Raw genomic sequence first — 24,486 nt, 5'->3', positions numbered from 1 at the left:
ACTCAGAATCCTCCAGAGACTCCCTGCTGAGTGCTAGCATGACCACTGTCTTCTTCCTGCCTCTCTCCCTCTCTGCCTGCTCTATCATCTTTTCCTTCCTGTTTTGTTCGGGGGGAGATGGGACATTGACACAGGGTCTCATTTGGGTGCCCAGGATAGCCTAGAACTCATGATGATCCAACTGCCTCAGCCTCCTGAGGGTTGGAATTACAGTTATGAACCACCACACCTGGTGATGTTATCTTAAAAATCAAAAATGTGCCATGCAAACTGTGTTTCTGGTTCTGTTTAGCACTAGATAACCTTATTCTCAAATAAGATGAAATAATTGGTTTTTGTGTTAACTCTGTTGTTTCTTTCTACAGCTTCAGGAGGGTGCACCATCATAAGATGCATTTATTTGCCAATGAATTATTTTAAACATTTTATCACAAACTTACAACTGGATTTGCTTCCTAGATTCACATCATTTGCTCATTTCTGTAATAGCAGGAAGATTTGACTATTCCTAGTAGGCTAACAGTGCCGGCTAACTGACATTTTGAGTCTTTTTCCTCTCCATTGACTTAGAGATGCCTTTTTTGGTTGGTGGAATTGAAATATGATTAATTTCAGAATTTTGCCTGAACATTTTAAAAATCCTGTGTCTTTCTGCATATACTATACTTTTATCAGTACTTTATTTCACCAGTTTCTAGGGAATTTCTACCAAGGAGCCTAATTTAGCAAAGCCAGTCATCACCATCATACCAGACCACATAGGCAGCCTTCCTATAAGAAGAACAGGGCAGGCCTTCAGTTTCTCAGCTCAGATAATTGTGTCTGTACATTTTGAGGGATCATATAAAAACTTCAATAGGAAATGTATTAAAAACAAATCATAAGTTAAAAGTATACAATAAATACATTGTATAGATTAGCTGGTAATGAAGTCAAGATTAAGATTATATAAATGATTGATCTACCTTTTATAAGTTAGGCAGATCTCTGTCTCCAGATGAGTGCAGACACTCAGTGTACTGTAAAAGCATACCAGACCCTCCTGAAGTATAAGGTATGGACTGTGTGGTTCTGAAAAGCAGATGCTGTCGAAAAACTCAGTATTCCTGTGTGTGTGTGTGTGTGTGTGTGTGTGTGTGTGTGTGTGTGTGTGTGTGTGTGTGTAGGTGTATAGGTGTGGTGTGTGTGCACATGTGTGTGCACACACATATACTATAATATATATCTTTGTTACTAGGATGTGGAAAGTATTACCATTAAAGAATTATAAATTGTAAAAATTTTCACAGCTATTTGAGAAAAATAGGTGTACCTATCTCGGCAAATCTAACTGTATATAATCTATAAAATAACATAAAATCTAACCTGAAGTCTATAAGCAAGTCTATGTGGACTCATTAGTCACAGCATGGAGGAGGCGATGTCCTCTAGAGCCAGTGGAGAAAACAGGGACCATGGAGCAACAGTGCTAGCTTAGAGGTCCCAGGGCATCCTGGGTCACCATTCCAAAGGGAAGACATTCTGGTTCTCTTAAACCTTTGAACTCAAAGCCCCTACCATAACACCATGATTAAACCAAATGCTTATTGAGGCAGAAGCCAAGAAGGAATAGCTTTGTTTTGAAATGCAGTTTTACCGATTGATACCTTTGACTCATATTAGATGTCTAGCTACAGATGATTACTTTCTAGGTAATCACACAACTCAATTCAAAGGCTGGTGTGTGTGGTAATGACTCAGAGTCAAGGTATGACTTTAAATGTCATGATAGGTAACTAAGGAATGAACTTAGACAACTAAGATATATTTTCCCTTGGTTTGTCATTAAGTGAGAAACATTCTTTCAGATCTCTTCCTTTCTCTGAGTTCACTATTAGTGATGTGGGATGAGGTGTGGCTCTGAAGCTTAAAGGGGACATTGAGAATTTCAGACATTTACAGCACTTGAACTCTATAAAGCAAATACTGAATAGATTGCAAAAATAAATAGGACACAGTTTTAGCTTTCAGGTATGTGCCCTGCAGTTTCAAGAAGAATCATATGTATCAAGATAAATAAATTATTAGAAAAACTTTAAAACAAATTGATGGTAAACTAGCTTTTTATAGAGAGTATGTTTCTTTCAGTAAAAGATGACGAGTGCGACTCAGATGCAGAAAATGAGCAAAACCATGATCCTAATGTGGAAGAGTTCCTACAACAACAAGACACAGCCATCATTTATCCTGAGGCGCCCGAGGAGGACCAGCGGCAGGGCACGCCAGAAGCCAGCGGTCAAGACGAAAATGGTGAGTACAGTTTAGCCCGTGGTTTCCTTTCTCAAGTCAAAGTATTGTTAGTTCTATTACTCTATTATGGGAACATATTTCTACTAAAGGGAACACATATGAGAACAAAAAACTGTAGGTACTCAAGAAGAGTCAGCACAGTGTTGTTGACTGCTCCTGGACACACTGGGCACAGTCACACCAGGCATCTCTACAGTGCCTGGATCACTTCCCATTGAGATGGCAGCTGCTGACAGAAGTGAAAAGGAACTTGACTCATTCTATCCTTTGATTATTTTTGTTTGTTAATATTCTTTTAGCCCATGAAATATGGTGGTTTGGTTGAAAGCATACAAACTTGGGCACAGTAGTTTCTTTAGATGGGCTTTAGTCAGCTCCAGTGTAAATTCTCAGTGAGTAAAGAATGGTAAAACTACAATAAAAAAAAAAAGTGTTTAGCACTCCTAATCAGAAATAGGCCCCAGTTTCCCCTTTCAAGAATAATAATCAAATGCAAATCACATGTAAGTATGTGTAATTACTACACATAATACACATGTAACTATGGGTAATTTGATGTCATATTTATACCAAGAACTAGGCAGGTTCTTGAAATTTTCAAGATTCATCGAGTGTTAATTTCCTAAATGCATCTTCAAGTTTCTGGGGTTCTCCATTGAGTGGATAGATTTAGTTTAATATTCAAACAATCAACTTTGAACTTCTTTGAGGAAATTGAGAAAAGATGGCATGAAAAAAGAAAACAGGGAGCCGAGATGTGGCACACATAGTTGGTATAGCACTTGCCTAGCATGCGCCAAGACTTCAGTTCAATCCTTATTTCAATCAATGAAGTAAATTGATTCCAGGTGGCACACACCTAGAATCCTCACACTTAGAAGATAGAGGCAGGGAGATCAGAAGTTCAGGGCCAGCCTTAACCACAGAGTAAGCTGGAGGCCAGTCACCTGAGCTACATAAAATCTTATCTAAAAACAACAAAGATGGTATAGTCAAGTGTAAAGACCTGTATCTTTTGTTGAATCAGTAGTCAACTGTATCTTTGCTAAATCAAGAACCAAGTGTGCTCATGTACACATAATTCCAGCACTAGGGAAGCTGAGCTGAGGAATCATGAGTTCAAAGCCATCTTGTGCTTCCTAGTAAGATCCTGTTTTGGGAGGGGTGAAGAGAAGAAACATGGTTCAGTCCAGAATGGACAGGATTTCCTGTAATGAAAGTAAGTGTAGGACATCCAAGGACTACTCCTCTAGCATGCTAAGCAGGTGGATTTGAAGAATGTAGATGCCAACTCAAGGGTCTCTGTGAGTCAGTTGACTAATTAGAGCTTTGTGCTCTGTTAAGGCACTATTGTTTTATTACTGGAAGACTCTGTTTCTACTTTCAATTCCTGGCTATTTGTTTCTAAAATGTTTTCATTTCACTCAAAGATTCAGAAGGTTATAATAGAAATAGAAGAGGAATGGGAAAAAGTTAAACATAATGAATGTATATAAAACTTTCTTGATGAAAGAAAAATACAAACATACAGATTTGTTCCATAAATCAACCCACTATGTTCAGCCTTATGAAGCTTCTTGTTACCGGTCAGTACAGTAAACCTGGTAAAGGGAGCTGGGGCTAACCGCTCTAAATTAGCAAAATATTTGCATTAGAGAGTAATATACAAACAACTATAGCCACTGTGATGTCATGAGAGCAATGGCCATGTCATACCAGAAGACAGCACTTCACAGCACTCCTTCCTATCCTGTACCTCTTACATTCTTCACTTCTTCTCCACATTGTTCCTTGAACTTTGTGGGGATCAATATTAATGTTCTATTTAGGGTTGAGCATGTAAAAATCAGTATTTCCCAGCACTTTGACCAGTTATGAGTCTCTGCATTAACTGCTGCCCGAAGCAGAAAGCAGCTTCTACAGAAAATGTTAAAAGCAACATTAATGGATGGTATAAGCAGAAATAAGCAGAAGAAAGCCTGACAGCATGGCCAGTTATCAAAATAGTGGCAGTAGGTTCCCATCTAGTGCCCATGACCTCCCCAGCCAGGTTAGCGATATTAGACATGAATATGAGGAGGTTAGCAGTATTAAGCATGAATTCCTTCCTGTGGAGAAGGCCTCAAAAAAGCTATTGGTTATCCCCAAAGCAGTCATGTAGCTATTTCTCCAGTGGGCACATTGTTCCTGGCAGGTCAGTATTATAATATGTAGGCTCTACAAGGGGTAAGCTGACTGACAGCTTTTTCTCCCTAGTGACCCTACATAGTACCTTCCAGCACAAACTAGCCAGCAGGAAGATTCCCAGTAAGTTTAAGATTGGTTTCTCTATGTCTTGAAACCAAAGTGTGTGGTGTCTTCAGGAATAGGGTCTTGCCATCTAGTTCTGATGGGCAACAAGAGTAGTGGCAATAACCTGAGGTCTCCTGACCAATAATGTATCAACACCTAGCACTATGGTTCATTTAATATTCAAGTCTTCTGAGGAAGCATTGTTCAGCTGTGCAGGCTACCTTCATTCAGGCTCCTTTTTAAAATTATATTTGTATTAGTTATCTTATAACACAGTAAGGTTCCACAAGGCTTATTTTCATATATCCATAGTTTTGATTAACCTCCCCTAGCTCCTTTATTCTGTGATTCTTAAAACACATTCAAATTTACTTTTTATTGTTTTTTGCTAGTGACCAAAAAGAATAAATCCATACCTTATGTTTCAGAGAATCCAATATACTAATTTATGAAAATAACTTGCTATTCAACTATCACAAGAAGCCTGTCATTTTCCCAACTCACTCATTATACAAACTAATCATGAAGACAGGCTGTAGCACACAATGGGCAGGCATAACTCTCTGGCACTGGGAGAAGTGAAGTTTGGTTAATGGAACCACGGGACATTGCCATGCAGTGAACACCAAGAGCAGCAGCTCTTGCCTTTTGGCATTATCACTACATAGAATCAGTCAGGTGCACTGGGCATCCTGGCAAGGGAGACGTCCCAAAATGCTGGTTTCCCAACGTCCTGTGCAAACTATAACATGGTTTGCTCCCAGAGAAGAGTGTGTATTAGAATATCCCTAAGCAAACTCTCTGGGCCAAGTGGCCTTGCTAGCTACCAGCTAAAGATGCCAGTGTGAACTTTGGAGCACTGGTTATTTGATCTTTACTCACATATTTGTAGGTATTTCAACATACTTGACTAGTCATTTTAGAGTTCAGGTTTTCAATCTCTCATCTGCAGGTTTGTCTATAAGTAAGACATTTAATTTACATGGACTCAAATTCTAGCATATCAAGGAAACATCTGAAGAGTTTTATCAATCTACCTTAGGTTGCCTATTTTAAAAGAATTTAAAATTAAAGAAAGTAGAGAGTATATTCACAGTAAAATCTCACTATGAACTAATTTCTTTTAAAAAGTAAATAAAACTTGGGGAACTACTCAGAGTAGTATTAATTAGCCAATCTAAGACTTTCAGTCATGGTACGCCTACTATTTCTCTGAGTTTGCACACCCTTTATGGCCTGTCATGTGACCACGCCTGACTACAACCCACCTTGGAAACTGCACTACTTACTTGTGTCATTTTCAAGTGAAAAAGAGTACTAAGTAAGCAGTGGAATTGTCATGAGCAGACTCTGTGCTATACCTCCCATAGTGAGTGTGTGTGTGTGTGTGTGTGTGTGTGTGTTCACTAGGGTAACTCAATCCTAATTTTACTTGTGTTTCTTCAGTTAACCACACACATAAAAAAAGGGAAGACTTATGGTTCCAAGACAGAAGATTTGGAAGTTGTGGTTGAATGCTGAATTAATCATTTGCTTGCTGTGTAACTTTTAAGCTACTTAACCTGTGTTTATTGTCATATTTTTTTCTTTCATAAGTAGAAATGACTGTCCATCATTTGCGGCTAATGTGAAGTGAGCAACACTGCTGCTGTATGTGGTCCAGGGATTTAGTGGTAGCTGGCCATACTCTTTGGATGCTTTAAATTATGGGGTCTCTTCCCTTCACAGGAGCACCAGATGCATTTTCCCAATTGCTCACCTGCCCATATTGTGATAGAGGCTACAAGCGCTTTACCTCTTTGAAAGAGCACATTAAGTACCGCCATGAAAAGAACGAAGACAATTTCAGCTGCTCACTGTGCAGTTACACCTTTGCATACAGAACCCAGCTTGAACGCCACATGACATCACATAAGTCAGGAAGAGAGCAAGTAAGTGAAAGAAGCCAGGGGCTGCTACCTTCCCACACTTGGGGAGCTTTGGGAAAGGCTGGCCTTTGGGCACTCGCAAATCATGCACGGAAGCTGCCTTGTGTGCAGTCTTACAGACATGAGAGGGGCGGTTAGTGAGTTTTCTCCTCAGGTAAAAGCCTTGTCATCCTATCTTGTTTTGCATAAACCATAGCAAGTATCTTCAGAGTCTGAGAGACTCCAGGGTATATTCTATCAACATATTTTGTGTAGGAAAAGAAATATTGGTCTCTAAACCACTTGAGTTTGGCAATAACCAGATAGAGGGGAGGCTTCAATTTTTAATTTTCCTGGAGGTAGTGACTACACTAATATAAGGCACTATGCATTGTCTGCAGTAGTAAATAAAGTTTGGGAAATTCCAGCCTGAAGACTCAACTCTGATGACTTAGTCTAATTCTGCCTAGTCTAATTCTAATTCTAATCATGCACATTTTCTAGAAGTATAAACTGAGTGTTTTAACTATAAATTACATTTAAAGTATTGGCTTTATATTTAAGATTAAAATTAAAGGAGCTTTGGTAATTGTTCTTTTTACTCTCAGCTACCAACAAGCAAGCTAATACCCACTTGACATTAACATTACAAATCAAGTAACAATGTAACAGGCTGCTGTGCATTAGTCTGGGTTTCAGCACATGCCCAGCTCCTTATGTCACAGGATTATGAACATACACCTGCTGGATTTGTGAGAACTCTGTGTAGGGGCCTTATATAAGTCACCTGTCCCACAGAGAGTCTTCGTGTGTTTGCTAAGTTGATGGCTAACCTCTATATAAAAAGGTAACAGGAGAAGAAGAAACAGTCAACCTGTTTGCTCACGACTTTGGCATCACTCACAAAATCCAATAACAAGGGGAAAGTGGTACTGAAGCAGGAAAGGACCAGAGACTGCAGAAGTAACTAATGGTGAAATCTTAGAGGAACCATTGAAAGTGGAAGGTAATGATGCTGGGCGTTGGTGGCAGAGGCAGGTGGATCTCTATGAGTTCAAGGTCAGCCTGGTCTACAAGAGCGAGTTCCAGGACAGCCTCCAAAGCTACACAGAGAAACCCTGTCTGGGGGGGGGCAGGGTAGGAAGGAAGGAAGGAAGGAAGGAAGGAAGGAAGGAAGGAAGGAAGGAAGGAAGGAAGGAAGGAAGGAAAAGGAAGGAGCTCCTGGGGAAATGGCCATCTGCTCCTGGGTCTTGCTGAGGAGGCATACCAGGGACAGTACCATAGAGTGTTCTCTGCCTTAGAGCCTTTTGCAGCCACAGCTTAGGGAAAGAAGTGTCCATGTGACTTTTGGAAGTAGACCCAGTCTGCAACAACTGCCACCATCTTGGCCAAAGAACAGACAGACACCAAAGCTGAACACTATAAAAACAAACTCTTAAAACCTGCAATGACCATGATAGCCACTTTTGTGAAGATTTTTCTGGAGGGTATGAACTAAAAGAAGGTGTGGTTGGAGTATGGGGGACAGTGTAAGGAAGGATGGCCTACAGGTCTTGGAAACTTCAGGAATGTTGGTCTTTCAGGCCTTTGGAAAACATACTAAGGGATGAGCATTTCCATGTCTTACAAAGGTATGTGCTCCATCTCTGTTATATGTCAGACCCTATTCCAGGTAATAAAAACCCAAGAAGGAAGAGGACAAAGTCCTAACAGCAGGGAGCACACATAACTGAAAAAAAAAAAAAAAAAACAAACTAAAATGAAAAAAAGGAAGGTATTTTCAAAAGCATCAGATTAAGACAGATTTTGGAAACATCAAACATATAAGAGCTATACCATCCTATTAAAATGGGCCTGGCATTCCATTCAGGTCCTTGTTCTATTGACAGATCTCTATAGACAGCTTGTCTGCTTTATCTTTAGAGTGTAGACAAGACCACCCTAGATCATACTAAAACATGCATCACTCTACTTTTGGTAAATATTCTGTATTTGTGACTGCTACAACTTCAGGCCAATAAACTCATCAAACTCACCTGGAATGTGAGACATAAAACGCCAATTCTTTCTTGCAGAGACATGTGACGCAGTCTGGGGGCAATCGTAAATTCAAGTGCACTGAGTGTGGAAAAGCTTTCAAATACAAACACCACCTGAAAGAGCACTTACGAATCCACAGTGGTGAGTATGTGTTTTCTTTCTCCCTGAATCCTGTACAACTATGACATTTGTGCTGATAAGTAAATCTGTCATAACAGGTTCTATTTGAATGATATTTTATGAGTATCTAACCTCTAAAGTATATACTACAGCCAACTCCATTTTCCTATATGAATATAAATAAAGATAGCATTTACATGAGAAAAGTAAAAAAGGAACCTAATAAAATCATGGAGAGGTGGTATGGACCCAGAGAGGTAAAGCAACATAAGAGAGAGAGTTGCAGCATAAATGAGAATTTAAAACAAAATGTATTCTCCACAATCTTTACCTTTCTATTCCACATCAGTTTTGCACTGCTTTCTACATTTAATAACAAAAGCTTATAAAGAAAATTTATCAATCCCACATCACACTGTAAAATCTGTTCTTTTGATTAAATTCAGATATGTTTTTGATTTAAGTAATTTTAGTGACAAAACCATCAGCCAACAAATATGAGAACATGGTGTTTGGTTTTATTGACCTCATGATGGTTAATTCACTGACAAATCTCCCAGGCAGTTGTGGGGTGGTTTTGTGAGTAGTGGTGGTTCTGTGTCTTTTGGAATTGCATTTTTGGAACTTTCACTGTATCAATCATGGAATTAACTCTCAGTGGTAATTTATGCCAAGGTCATTCCTTGAAAATGGTCAAACCAATATCCTTAAGGGGAACTGTATTTATCTTCACATATTATTTATTTATTAATTTTTCTAGAACATATAGGGTATCTTTTACAGCCTGCACAGTATGGTAATGTGGTACAGTGTAGCCCCTGTGCTACTGAATACACTCACTGATTATATATATTATATATATATATATATATATATATATATATACTCTACCTTCTTATTAGAGATGATTTGAAATGTTAGCTAAATGCATGAAGGTTTATAAGTGTTGAAATTAGGTTTCAAGACCAAAAATAAGATAAAACTTGAATAAGATTTATGCTGTAGTTTTACATTAGCATTTATTATCTTTCTTAATGGAACAAAGTTGGGATGCATAGCTTATTCCAAAGATCAAAACACTGGTCTAGAAACAAGACATTGAAATTAATGAAGAAATCCTGCTTGGTGATCAAAACTCCATCACAATCAGTATCTTAGTCAGGGTTTCTATTGCTGTGAAGAGACCACAACCATGGCAACTCTTACAAAGGGTGGGAAGGCTCGCTTACAGTTTCAGAGGTTCAGTCTATTATCGTTATGGTAATTGAGCATGGTGGTGTGCAGACAGACATGGTGCTGGAGAGGTAGCTGAAACTCCCACATCTTGCTGGCAACAGCAGGTTGACTGAGACAGTGGGCAGTATACCCTCACACATACCTACAGGCAGGCAAAACACCAATGCGTGCACACACCACACACCACACACACATACACACACCAAATCTTAAATTTAAAAAGAACAAAGTATTTCATCATCAGAATTATTTTTGAAATGCTATACGAAAACTTGATAGAGTTTGTATTTTTAAATCAGATTCTTCAATAGAGGCTACTGATATTTCACCCAAGAATGATTTAGAAAACATGTTTCCCCACAGTGGCCACTTGGATACAGCCCAGTGTACAGCTCTTTGAAAGTCTGATTTATGCCAAAGGAAAACTCTCAAGCAGGGCTTCTCCAAGTGTCAGCCAAGGCCTGGCACTGCACTGCCAGCCTCCTATTCTGGGCTCTGAAAGAGGTGACACAGTAGCTGAGATTACATATTTGAGCAGCTGCTTTCCAGCTGTTGCTATGACATTTTCTTTATTTTTAAAAAATTGCTTGGGGGGGGGGCATGTGTGTGTGCGTGTGTGTACCACAATACACCTGTACAGGCCAGAGCGTAGCTTGCAGGAGTTGAGCTCTCCATCTACCAAGAGTGAAACTTCAGTCATCAGGCTTGGTGGGAGAACTTATATCACTGAATCATCTCACTGGACCCATTTTCTTTATGTATTTTACAAAATTATAGGCAATAATGGATTAAAGCCTGATAGTAAGTGGACTGCACACTCTTTACAAAACATCTCTAGTGATTTTTGCTTAGTTATTTCTTCTTTAGCTTGAATTGAGGCTCAGAGTCCAAAATCACATTCCCCAGATGACCTGGATTGTTACTCTGTTCTCCTCACCATAAAGCTTTAGCTGTGAACCCTAGGCAGACCCCTGTGCACTAATGGGCAAGTCCATGTGCACTAATGTGCAAATGTGCTGTGTTAGGAGCTGAGCTGTGCCCAGGAGGCTCCCATCTCTCCAGTCGGGTAAGACAAAAGTGCTCCTGCCCAGGGTACAAACCTCCCCGCAAAGTATTGGCATATTTATTTCGTGACTTCAGTATCAAAGCCTGAAAATTCTCATCTAATGTGATCAGCCCTCTCCTCAGCCATTAAGACCCCTTAGCTTGTTTAGCAATGCCACTTCCTGACAGAACTCCAGGCTAAGCTGGCTGCAAACAATAGCCAAGGTAAACTGGGTAATTCTGTAAACATAAAGCTCTGAAGTTAGAAACCAGTTCTCCAACATAGCAACTTTGGTTTAGAATAATTATTGTATGTACATCCTTCCTCACAGTGGTCAAGTATCAGGTGTTGACGTTTACTTACTTCTGTAGGTCTCAAAAAACCCATAAGGTGATTCTATTACACCCCACCTTTTCTGACAAAGACACATAGGCTCATAAGTTCTCCAAGATTACTTGGCTGTTCATGAACACCTGAACTCTGTGAGCAGCATCCCAACTCCAAGCCATGCCTTGCCCACTGGAGTGTTACACATCTTTTCCCTGTCTTTCAATGGGAAAATACTGGTGTGACTCCTTAAAGCTGTTACCAAGTCCTTAACAGTTGGACAGAGATGAGCTCGGGCAGACCCCTTGTCAAACAGCTGCATTGGCACTCAGGGCCAATGTACACTTCGATCTGATGGCATTCTGAGCATTGACTCCTATACCAGGCAGCCTGCTGGCAAACTTTTGATAAACTGGAGAACATCCAGAGGTAGGATAGCAAGCAGGTAAGGGGCCTGAAAGAAGGACCTCTGGTTTGTTCAGTCTACAGGGAAGCTGAAGACAGTGTGTAGTGGATTAGAAGGTCTGCTTGTAAAAAAAAAAAAAAAAAAAAAAAAAATCCTTGCTGTGTTTGTTATCAGAAAGGACAGCAGGGAATGGCCAGGGCATGAGAACCAGCAGTTCTGGCTCTGCCCTCGGCCTGTCCCTTGGTAAAACTGCTTTTTAAAGGAAACACTGCAGTTTGTAGGGAGCATGATGAAGGTGTTGTTGTATAATCACATGACCTTCACAGCAACCCAGTGAGAAGGCGTCTACTCATGTGCTAAAGCACCGAGGCTTGGAAAGATAGATGGAGGAAGTGGTATATGATAGAGCCAGAATCTGAGCCCATTCTCTGGGAAAGAGCCTGGCTGTCTTCCCCAGAGTCCTTCAGGAGTCACCTGCTTTGTGCTAAACAGTTTAACCAAAGACTGATAATCAAATGTGCAGACATACACTATGGAAAGAGTTCTAGGCAGAGGCTTATTAGATCCCTTGAAATTCCAGTACTGGTCCTTCAAATAAGCACATTGCTGAGAAGGTGAGTTCACCTTTCCTCAGCCTCAAGGCCTTGACCCCACAGCAGCAGCAGCAGCAGCAGCATTTACACTGCCTTCTCAGTGCTCTTCTTTAACTTGAAAGAAAGGAACACATTCTGCTGTGACACTCATGGAGAGATCATCATAGTCACATTTCCTAAGCAGCCAGGAGTCTTCAATGATGTAAGAGTAGCCATGTGACCCACGCTCTGATAGACATAAGAGACAATAGCTAGTAAGACCCAGAGAGTCCCCTTACTGGACAGCTAATAGCTATAACCAAGTTGGAGTCAAAATTTTACAACTAGGCTTGTGTGACAATATTGCCTTTGTCTCAGTACTTCTCAAAATTTTCTCCTAAAGTGTATCTGATGGCCAAGGAGAAAGAATGCCTTGTGTCCTGGTGACTCTAGGCAGAATTTCAAGGGAGACCTCCACTGACTTCATGATGTTTTTCCTGCCAATTCACACAAATATTGGATTTAGCCAAATTTAATCTGTTTGAACATAAAAACAAAGCTCTACCATACCCACTAGCCATGAGAAATTAAGCTGATGCCTTGGTCCCCAGTCCCCACAAGACAGCCTGGTCTCTGGGGGGAAGTCAGTGGTTACAATGCTTCTATTAAGGGCTTCCTCCCCATAAGGGAAAGATTTTTCCAATGGAGCCGTTAGGACGTGGGAATTTTTATCAATCAAGGACATGCATGCTTGTTAAGTCTGAGAGGAGATTACATTTATTTTTCTTTCCTTGAACTGAACATCAGTCTCTTCTACCAATGCTCGAGTGGAGTTTTAACATTATACAAATTGATGAAATAGGATAAGAAAAAGTTACTCAGAAGAGTAGACCGGTTCTTTTTGATAGTTGATCATTATTGAAAGCTATAGAGCATGGCAGGAATGCTGTGCACATGTTGAAGGGTCCCTGCTTGGCTAGCACACCATTCAGAGAAAGGTTCTACTTACATGTTTTTAACATTTCTGTAGCTTTTGAACTTGAAATTATGCTTAAATAAAATAGTGTCATGGCACACAGGGGCATCTTGCTTTATTAAAATTGCTATTTTGTATTATAGGGTAGTGTGGAAATGACTCAATGGATCTATTTTGTTGTTGTTTAGGAGAGAAGCCATATGAATGCCCAAACTGCAAGAAACGTTTTTCCCATTCTGGTTCCTATAGCTCACACATAAGCAGTAAGAAGTGTATTAGCTTGATGCCTGTGAATGGGAGGCCCAGATCAGGACTCAAGACATCACAGTGTTCCTCACCATCTCTTTCGGCATCACCAGGCAGTCCCACTCGCCCACAGATACGGCAGAAGATAGAGAATAAACCCCTTCAAGAACCGCTTTCTGTAAACCAAATCAAAACTGAACCTGTGGATTATGAGTTCAAACCCATAGTGGTTGCTTCAGGAATCAACTGTTCAACCCCTTTACAAAACGGGGTTTTTAGCGGTGGTGGCCAATTGCAGGCAACCAGTTCTCCTCAGGGTGTGGTGCAAGCTGTTGTTCTGCCAACAGTTGGTTTGGTATCTCCCATAAGTATCAATTTAAGTGACATTCAGAATGTACTTAAAGTGGCACTAGACGGTAACGTAATACGGCAAGTTTTGGAGAATAATCAAGCCAGTCTTGCATCCAAAGAGCAGGAAGCAGTCAATGCTTCATCCATCCAGCAGGGTGGTCATTCTGTTATTTCTGCCATCAGTCTTCCTTTAGTCGATCAAGATGGAACAACCAAAATCATCATCAACTACAGTCTTGAGCAGCCTAGCCAACTTCAGGTTGTTCCTCAGAATTTAAAGATAGAAAACCCAGCCCCTACAAATAGCTGCAAAAGTGAGAAGTTGCCAGAAGACCTAACTGTTAAGTCAGAGAAGGACAAAAGCTTTGATGGGGCTGTGGATGGTAGCACTTGCCTTCTGTATGATGATTGCCCAGGAGACCTCAATGCACTTCCAGAACTAAAGCACTATGACCCAGAGCACCCTGCCCAGCCTCCACCCCCAGCCCCAGAAGCCGAGAAGGCCGAGGCCTCTGCTTCGTCAGCCAGAGATGGCGATTTGTCTCCCAGTCAGCCACCTTTAAAGAACCTCCTGTCGCTCTTAAAAGCCTACTATGCTCTGAACGCGCAGCCAAACTCAGAAGAGCTCTCAAAGATTGCAGACTCTGTGAACCTACCACTGGATGTAGTTAAGAAGTGGTTTGAAAAGATGCAAGCTGGACAGATTCCAGGGCAGTCTCCTGAGCCACCTTCTCCAGAAACGAGCACAGTAAACATCCCTGCAAAGAGCAACGAACAGCCTCAACCTACAGATGGAAGTGAGCCCCAGGAAGACAGCACGAGTGGACAGAGCCCTCTCAAGATGACTAACTCCCCAGTTTTACCAGTAGGCTCAGCCATTAATGGTTCCAGAAGTTGCACATCATCCCCGTCACCTCTAAACCTTTCCTCGGCCAGGAACCTGCAGGGTTACTTTTGTGTGGCGGATGGTGCCCAGGAGGAGCCCCAAGTGGAACCTCTTGATCTCTCACTACCAAAGCAACAGGGAGAGTTACTGGAAAGGTCGACTATCAGTAGTGTTTACCAGAACAGTGTTTATTCTGTCCAGGAAGAACCCTTGAACTTGTCTTGTGTAAAAAAGGAGCCACAAGAGGACAGCTGTGTTACAGACTCAGAACCAGTTGTAAATGTAATCCCACCAAGTGCCAACCCCATAAATATTGCTATTCCTACAGTCACTGCCCAGTTACCCACCATCGTGGCCATTGCTGACCAGAACAGTGTTCCCTGCTTACGTGCACTGGCTGCCAACAAGCAGACTATTCTGATTCCCCAGGTGGCTTATACATACTCTACTACAGTCGGCCCTGCAATGCAGGAACCACCAGTGAAGGTAATCCAGCCAAATGGAAACCAGGTTAGTAAAGTACTAGCTAACTCTTTCTAGTGACGAACCCTCCATTCACTGGAGAGTCAACCAGATTGATACAACTGTCATGTTTAAAAGGAACTTAAGCAGTTGCTTTCCTTGTGTGGCAGGATGCCTTCCTTTGCTTACTAATCTGAGGTGGAGGCATCAGCTACAGTTGAAAGTGTATTTTCCTCTGAAAAATAGTGCATAGACTTCAGCTAGAGACATACCTGAGCTTAGAAGCATAAGAGAAAAGTTATACTCATTAATTAGGTGTCTGGTTTTTTAGCTGAATTCTCAAATTGGTAAGTTTTTACTTTGTTTATGATCATTAGTAAATAATCGTGTGCCCATCTGCCATAAAACACCAGGAAGACTTTACTAGTGCATTATGTACCAACACATTTGTTAAGAGGTTTTGGTTAAACAGAGTATGCTGGGAACTTAGCCCATGCATTCATGGGCTGTAAATTAAGTGTTCAGTCATAATTACTGGGGCCAGGGGCAGGCGGGAGGGGGGGGAGGTATTGCTGTGCCCCGAGTGTGCATTTGCCTCTTTAGACAGATATTGCTTTGCTTGCTTTGTTTGAGTTTTGGATAGAACTCTACTGTATGGCTGTATGTTTCTCAAAGTCTGTCCAGAATTTTTCCATGTCACCAGCCTTTATGTCACCACCTTTTCATCAGTTTTTTTTTTTTTAAATTAAATCCAACACCAGTGGTGACTGTTTGATCTTACTGCGAGTACAGCTGTAGTTACATATGTATCCTGCTCAGATGTGCCCTGTTCCCTTTGGTGACCTTTCAATACTGTACCCATGGGCTTCCCCAGAACTGTAGTAACTCTTGAAGAAAACATCCATGTGACCAATGACATTAGATTTCTGATGTATAAAAAAAAAAAAAACTAGTGTGTATGTGAGTGTGTGTGTAATGAATACTTTCGTATGTACAGGTGTGTCTAACCATGAGTGTGCATGTAGAGGCCAGAGATTGACAATGCAGTCACTCTTATTATTTTTGAGACAGGGTTTCTCACTGAACCCATTTTGTCTAGACGGGCTGGTAGCAAGTCCTCACTATCTGCTTCTCTATACACACTCACATATACTCCAGTGGTGGGATTACAAATGAGGGGCACACGTGCCTGACTTTTACATGTGTGCTATGGATCTGCACTCACCCTTATGCTTGCAGAGCAAGCATCTTCCCCCACTTAGCCATCTTCCAGCCCTTTTGACACATTAGAATTTAAAGAAAACAATTTTTACCATTTCAAATGACTGTTGAGTCAAAGAGCTGTAAAGTGGAGTCACTTCTGCACTGGCAGCCACAGTGACAGGTGCAGATAGCTGTTTTCAGGAGATCAGTGGGTTTAGAGGCAGAACTCTGGAAGACTTTAGGAAAAACACAAAGATCTTAGCTTACCTAAGTTTGCAACAGGCCCTCTGCAGGGTTATTCCAATGAGAAGAGTGCCTTCCTCCCAAATGACTTCCCTGAAACCATCTGAGATTCTGTGTCATATTTTGTTCACTTTGTGAGAATTGTAGGGCTCTTTTTGACAGGCAGCTACTACTCCTATTTAAAAATCACAGACCCTCTTATTCCAGAGAAAGTGTGGACTAAAGCAAAGCTGTCTTTGTCAGACCAAGGCAGCCAGCGCAAAAACCTCTAGAATGGAGGACACGGTTTAAAGATATTTTCTAAACAGTGTGCCTTAGTGTTTACTGTGTGAAATACAGATTTTTTTATGAAAAGTATGGTAAATGATGAAGTTGTAAATGAATAATGAACTAGCAAGCTCAGTGGTTAAAACTTTCTGCAGAATTGCTATAAAATCATAATTTTCCAGAACCAAGTAAATGTGGCTGCTATCCCTCCAGCTTTCCTTCTTCCTCTCTTTGTCTGTTTGTAGCATGAGCTAGTGCTCCCGGGAGCCCATGTGTAGTATCATTATAGTGTGTACTTCTTGTGGTCAGGGTGATGGAAGCAACCTTCCAACATGAAGTTTATCTCCTGTGCAGCATCTGATTTCCCTACATTTGTTTATTTATGGACAGTGGAGGATCTCACATGCCACCACTCACACGTGGAGGTCAGAGGACAGCTTGTGGAAGCCAGTTCTCTCCTTCCACCATGTGGATCCCATGGATCCAGCTCAGGTCATCAGCCTTGGTGGCAAGTGCCTTTACCTGCTGAGCCATGTCACTGATCCTATCTCTTAAATCTTGAAATTTAATCTTCTTTTTTTCCCTTAGGATGAAAGGCAAGACACTAGCTCAGAAGGAGTTTCCACCGTGGAGGACCAGAATGACTCTGACTCTACGCCACCCAAAAAGAAAACTCGGAAGACAGAGAATGGAATGTATGCGTGTGACCTGTGTGACAAGATATTTCAGAAGAGCAGCTCACTGCTGAGACACAAATATGAACACACGGGTATGTCAGTGGACACGAGCACAGCCAAAACCCTGAAGCAACATCTGAAGTTCTCTCAATTACCCTTTGGTTTCCACTTCTCCAGTCTTCCTACAGGAAGTAGTGTTTAAGCCACTCCTTCTGCCTTTAATGACTTCTTTCCTACCCTGACACAGCATTTGCTCTGTGCATGTTTGTTACCTCTAGTTCAGCTTCTGCTGTATTAACAGTGTGGGGACAGTGGGCTGAAGTGACAGGGAGAGGACCCAGCTTCAGGAATCACCAGCTTGCTCCTGACCACCTGAAGGTTTTAAAATGAAAGACCTTTGCTTTTTTAGAAAGAACTTCTGCTAAGAGGCTGAACTTGATTTTAAGATCCCTTCAGCTCTGAGAGTCTATAATTCTCCACAAAATACCCAAGCCTTGGGCCGATCTAGGGACTGGCAACAGTGTGTGACAGACCAAACAGGGCTTCACTCATCTCTCCAATGCCCATGATTGAAGAACAGACTTTTCATTTTTAGTGACTGAATAAGATAAAAGATAAAAATTAAAATCAGGCATCCTAGGTGACGTTTTATTCCTCTCAGTACACCCCTAGATTGCCTGTTACCCAAGGCTGCTTTTCTGCTCTGGCCAATGATGCATTTGAGTGGTTGCAGCATGTACAAAGGCCAGCCAGTCCTGAGATGCTTCACTAAAGGGCTTTTACAGAGAACACTTGCCAGCCTGGCCTTTTCGGTTGCCTCTATAGAGCCACATTGGTCACTTTGAGTCCGTGTGTCTCTGCAGCCCGGGAAATCCAGTTAGGAAGTATATGTAGACCCCTGGGGGCTGAGAACTCGCTCTATGACTGACTGCAAGCTTGAACTGCTTTTAGATATCTCACAGAATTCTGATAGTCTAGCACCAGACTCCTAGCTGATAGGAGCTGCACAGCTGGCCAGTTTCTCTCCAAGAAGATTGCTGGATGAAGGAGTGGTTTTAATCTTAAAACTCTAATTCCCAGCCTTTTTTGCCTGGTCCTCCTCAGCCGTTTTAGCTGCAGTGTCCAAATACATGCCTCCCATGCTCTTATCAGCTGTGTTAGCTCATTCACTCTGGTGAGAAGAAATACAGAGACGTGTTCTTTCTTTTTCCATCTGTACATTGCAAGGTGACACCTTGGCAGTTGTGGGAGTTAAAAGGCAGTGTGAGGTAGGAAAACCTGGGCCACTCTAAAAAGGCCTTAGGCCACACTCTCTAGTTGTTTTCAGTGAGAGAATTAGAAAATCTCCCTATTCTTTAGAAAGAGTTAAATACTAGCAAATACCAAAATTAAAATTATATCCTAGCTGTACAAAGAGATATCAAACGTGATTTCTGCGTTTTTAAGGGCTGACTGCCTTCTAACACTGGAGTTGTTAATAGCCACTCCCTGTTATGCCCAAGCCATTGCTGTCTGTGTCTGCAGTGTCTCTCAAGCTCACACTCACTCACCAGGAGCAAGATGGCCCTCTAGGGCAAAAGCTAGTTTCTTGGGGTCAAAGCAATCTTGGATATTATAATTTCTAAAGAACTTTAGTACATAAACTGTATATTTATGTGAATTTGGTCATAATTAAAAGATACATGAAATATTAAGATACCATTGGAAACAGAGATTTCCTGTCTCTTGTGCTTAGCACCCATGGCTCATGAGAGCCTTCCTTTTAAACATTCTGCAGTGTGGTCCTGATGCATGTATTTTTGGCATTTCAGCCTTATATAATTCCCACTGAGCTCATCAGCAAAGTACAGTGTGTAGCCTTGAATATTTACATATAAAAGATAAACCCTAACATTATAAGTACAGTCGAGGACCTCCTAGTTTCCTAAGCATGAAACTAACCATTCCCTTTCAAATGCTCACAAGCTCTTTCTTCCCTCCTGCCACTGTTTTGTTTCATATCTGTGTTCTTACCTTGCAGGTAAAAGACCTCATGAGTGTGGAATCTGTAAAAAGGCGTTTAAACACAAACATCATTTGATTGAGCACATGCGATTACACTCTGGAGAAAAGCCCTATCAATGTGACAAGTGTGGCAAGCGCTTCTCACACTCGGGATCTTACTCTCAGCACATGAATCACCGCTACTCCTACTGCAAAAGAGAAGCCGAAGAAAGAGACGCGGAGCAGGAGCAGGAAGAGGCTGGGCTAGAAGTCCTGATGAATGAGCATGTGGGTGCACGGGCATCTCCCTCACAGGCTGACTCGGATGAGAGAGAAAGTTTGACAAGGGAAGAGGATGAAGACAGTGAAAAGGAGGAAGAAGAGGAGGAGGATAAAGAGATGGAAGAGTTGCAGGAAGAAAAGGAATGTGAAAACGCACAGGGGGAGGAGGAGGAAGAGGAGGAGGAAGAGGAGGAGGAGATGGACGAAGCCAAGCAGGAGGCAGCAGCCAAGGGTGCAGTGGAGGATGGGGCTGCTCAGCAGGCAGGCAGCTTAGAGCAGAAGGCGAGTGAGAGCAGCGAGCAACTGTCGGAAGAGAAGACAAATGAAGCCTAGGAGTCCTTCTAGAAGGAAATTCTACTTGGTAATGAAATTTGCTCTATATTACCCACGCTTTTCATGGAAACACTGCCCCTGTGCTGTGGTTCCTGCTCACTACTGTGTAATGTCAGAACTGAAAAAAAAAAAAAACAAACAAAATACAAAAAAAAAAATTCCGGGTGTGCCTGAACCTCAGACCTAGTAATTTTTCATGCAGTTTTCAGAGTTAGGAACATGTATGTAACATGAAGCAGAATAGAAAACTTCAATGACTGAGAAGCAGGTTTCTTAGCAGGTTACAGGGAGCTGGATGGGCATCTGGCATGGTTATCAGTATTATCACTCTTACGTTGGTTCATTCTTAAGCTGTACAATGGGAGAAATTTTATAATTTTTTATTGGTAAACATATGCTAAATCCGCTTCAGTATTTTATTATGTTTTTTTTTTAAATGTGAGAACTTCTGCACTACAGAATTCCCTTCACAGAGCAGTAGAAAGCAGTTCCAACCGTGCTGACTACCTGTTACCAAGTCAGTCAGGAGGTAGGACCTCTATGTTAGACGCCATGTTGTCATTTAACATGTATTGCTAGCCTTAAGGAAGCAGCCGAGAGAAGAACTGAAGTTTCTTACTCATGTGATTTTAAATGGAGTTCAAAGGTTGTCGTTGAGTTCTGACTGCAGGGACGAACAGTGTTGATGTGGCGAGGACGACAGAGTCGGCAGAATCAGTGTTCGTGATTGTGTTTGCGTACGTGGTAGCAACTATGAAGGATCTATAGGAAGCGTTGTGTCTCCTTTGGCCTTAAGCAAGACCTGTGTGCTGTAAGTGCCATTCTCAGTATTTCAAGGCTCTAACTGCCTTCATTCAGTGTGTGGCCTAAAATAACTAGCATTTGTTGATTTGTTTGATGTTTCAAAATTCCCAAATAAAACTCAAAACCACTGACTCTGTCAGAGAAGCTGGAGCACTGGGGCATCTCATACCTTGGTTCCTCAGTATTCATTTTACGTTGATTGACTTTCAGAGATCTCTACAGAAACAAAAGGGAAATTCTCTAAACTACTTAATCCATGTGCTTGCGTGTCAGACATGGATAAGCCATTGGCATTTGGCTTGCAGCCATTTCCAAATGTTAGTTATTACGGACCCAGTTGATGAACAACATTAGCTGATTTTTACCTATCAGTATTATTTTATTTCTTTTAGTTTATAGATCTGTGCAACATTTTTGTACTGTACGTCTTCAAGCCTGGCAGTATTAATACCCTTCTTACTGACACGTACTTTTAGTTTTAGAAAACTTTTATATTTATGTGTCTTATTTTTATATTTCTTTATTTATTACACAGTGTAGTGTATAATACTGTAGTTTGTATTAATACAATAATATATTTTAGTATGAAATTTTGGAAAGTTGATAAGATTTAAAGTAGAGATGCAATTGGTTCTCGTGCATTGAGATTTGATTTAACAGTGTTCTGTTAACATTTATACTCGCCTTGGGCTGTAGAGCAGAGTTTAAATGGGAATGTATTAGTTTTACAACTACAATCAAGTCATTCTCCCTTTACCCAGTTTTTAATATGAAACTCTTCACTTTGAAACTCACTGTGTGACTCATAGCATGATGCTCTGCAGTTCTTCTGTTAAGAGTTGGCCCAGCCATAACCCATTCCCTTAGCAAGCCAAATTAGAATTGCCTTCTGTAAACAGTATTGGGAACAATGTTTAACATGTTGTGCCAATTTGTTCCTGTATCCATGTATGTAAGCTACCGATCCGACTCTTCCTTTTAAGTTCCTTGTTACACCATGGTCATTTTCTAGTTTTTTACCAGACTCCCCAGCTCACAATAAAATGCATCAACAAGCCTGACCTGCTGTCATTCTTTGGATCATGTCTGAGTTCAGATGCCTTTTGCTTGCATTCTGCTGCTCTTTGTACCCTTTTCATCAGCTCCTGTACTGACACTAATGTCCCTTCCCTCTGTCACAGTCACTCCTCAAGTGCCCTCTGCCCAGCAGACCGCCTCTCACTAGTTGCTACAACAGACATTCATTGAATGAGCACCGAAGCCGCACATTTGCAGAGCCTGGCTGCGCTTGCACTCGCTACTTTACTTCTAATCTAAGAATCCATATAGTAAATGATTTCTATAATTTGCAATGGTCTTGTTTGAGTTATTAGGCACTCAGCACAGGAGATATAACAATTACTGCCCTTTCAGCTGCTCCATTGTTATGATGTGTGGAGAGGCTATTTTTAGGTGTCTTTCTGCTACTCAGTTTCATGGTACATGGTACAGGCGTTAGAAGCGGAGGGTGGGACTGCTTCCAACTCGATAGATCCAATTCTGACAGCAACTTCCCATGTCAGGACTGTACATTCCTATGTGCTCCCCATATTCCTGACCCAGGGCCCTACTTCCCCCTATGTCCTTTGTCATCAGGCTGCCTGATTTCCTCCTCCCCTAACACCAACTACCGCATAAACAAACATACTATAAAAGGTTATGAAATACTAAGTGCCACTCTTAAGGAGTGTCCATTAGTCATGACGGTAAAGCTCGAAGAGGACGGTGCCTCACCCATGTGGTTAAAGGGTCAATGAGCAAATTGTGATGAGGCATTAAGGAATAGTTCTTCCCACTGCTTCATCACCATGAGAAAGCAGCAGCCATGCCCTTGCTGTCTTTAGTTTTTCACTGAGCCTTAAAAATACACAGAAAAGCCATATGCCCATGACCATGTGCACAGTTAGTAGAGTGAGGCTCTGCACACAGGCCTGTCTGACTCCAAGGTTCATGCCTGAATCACATTTCATGTTGAGATGGATACTCCTGGCCACATAGAAACTTAGGCCCAGGCCTAGACAAGAGGAATAGAAAATACCCCGAAGAGCAGTACACAGACTGGCAGAGTTGAAGGAGGAGACATAGGATTTTTCTCAATCTCAACACAACAGCCTTGGGGGAAAGTACTATGAAAGTGGTCAGAGAAATCTAATGGATTTCAGCTAAGATCCTGAAGAATGACCATGTATTAAATCTGGCTCTGCCAGAACATCAGACCTACAGAAGCACCTCTGTTCAGAGAAGAAAAACTCAGCTAAAACACGTTATCCCAACAACTCCTGGGCCATTTGTGGGGCGGGGGTGGGGGGTGGGAACCATAGGGCATAACAGAACTCTCATGTTTGAGAGGACTAGAACAGAAGGTTCCCCTAACTATTCAGTGGGTAAAAAGCAAGTTGCCAAGAATGCTAAGTTCCATCCCCAAAACCCACAGTGGAAGGAAAAATATAACTCCTAATGTCCTCTGACCACTACATGTATGCCACACATACACACACACCCCATAAATGTTTAAACTATAAGCCATTAATAGATATGTTTCTAAGACCTCTCAAACTATTCCAAAGCCATATAAAGTTGTTCCTGATGGGAAAGATGATTCTCAAATGATGGTGTCTTATATCAAAACTTGTAGCATAAAGTTAAAATGATATATGCAAGAAAATGCACAGTGTTAAATACTGACAATAGGAAAGAATAGGGGACTCACTCATCCAAGCTTCCACCTCAAACCATAAAAGTAAAAAACACAGAGAGGAGAGAGCCAATAATAAGGAAGAGAGAAAACAATGACATAAAGATAGATTTCTAGCCGTACAGACCAAGGAAGACAGAAAAGATATAAATTGTCAATCTTGAGAAAGAAATGAGGCAGTCTACAGACCCTACAGAGTAAGGTAAGGAAATAACAACTCTGTGTCTACATATCTGACAGCTTAGGTGAAAGTGACACATTTCTTAGAAGGTAAAAAATTAAACTGATAGCTAAGGCCTCCCTACAAAGGAAATTCAGCCCAGGCAGTGCCACTGGTGAATTCTTTCATACATTTAAGAAGTTCATAACAATTCTATACAAGTCATCTCCTTCCTCAATTGCCTGTGATGCTCAGATCCACCACCAATGGAGTTTCAAAGCGAGAACTACAGACTTAAGTTCCAAAAGAAACAAAGCAAAGACCTAACTGAACATTAGAAAGTTACTTTGAACACTTTATCAATAAGAAAACGTATGGTGATTAGGTGGGATTTGCCCTAGAACTTCAAGATTCATGAAGCATCCACAAGCCGAGTAGTGTCACTCCCATTGACAGTAAGGTTGACAGTGGTGGGGACTATATTATCTTAGTAGGGGTAGGAAAGACATTGAAAAAACTTAACATCAAGTCAGAAATTACCAGAAGTCTAGACATAGGAGGTGATCTCTGTAATAACTGGCATCTTCAAAACCTTCACAAGTAAAACACTCAGTGTGGAAGATGCACACCCTCCTCTGGATGAGG

The 24,486-nt window shown here is 41.3% G+C and overlaps 1 protein-coding gene across 6 annotated transcripts in view; it reads left to right on the top strand.

The window, feature by feature from the left end:
* Positions 1-22,008, top strand: part of Zeb1 (zinc finger E-box binding homeobox 1) — a 161,195-nt gene extending 139,187 nt beyond the window's left edge. For 5 of the 6 annotated variants that reach the window (XM_027405463.2, XM_027405467.2, XM_027405468.2 and 2 more), the window contains 6 exons: positions 2,128-2,289; positions 6,310-6,512; positions 8,564-8,669; positions 13,399-15,203; positions 17,457-17,637; positions 19,566-22,008. In XM_027405463.2, coding sequence (XP_027261264.1) covers positions 2,128-2,289; positions 6,310-6,512; positions 8,564-8,669; positions 13,399-15,203; positions 17,457-17,637; positions 19,566-20,143 — 3,035 coding nt within the window. In that variant the 3' untranslated portion in view covers positions 20,144-22,008. The remainder of the gene's footprint in view (positions 1-2,127; positions 2,290-6,309; positions 6,513-8,563; positions 8,670-13,398; positions 15,204-17,456; positions 17,638-19,565) is intronic. The other variant, XM_027405465.2, reaches the window with a different exon arrangement.
* The last annotated feature ends 2,478 nt before the right edge of the window (positions 22,009-24,486 follow it).

Source organism: Cricetulus griseus, chromosome 3 (assembly GCF_003668045.3).
Source record: "Cricetulus griseus strain 17A/GY chromosome 3, alternate assembly CriGri-PICRH-1.0, whole genome shotgun sequence".
Lineage (NCBI taxonomy): Eukaryota > Metazoa > Chordata > Mammalia > Rodentia > Cricetidae > Cricetulus > Cricetulus griseus.
Note: the sequence above shows the minus strand (reverse complement) of the source record. Positions and strands in the feature narration are given on the sequence as shown.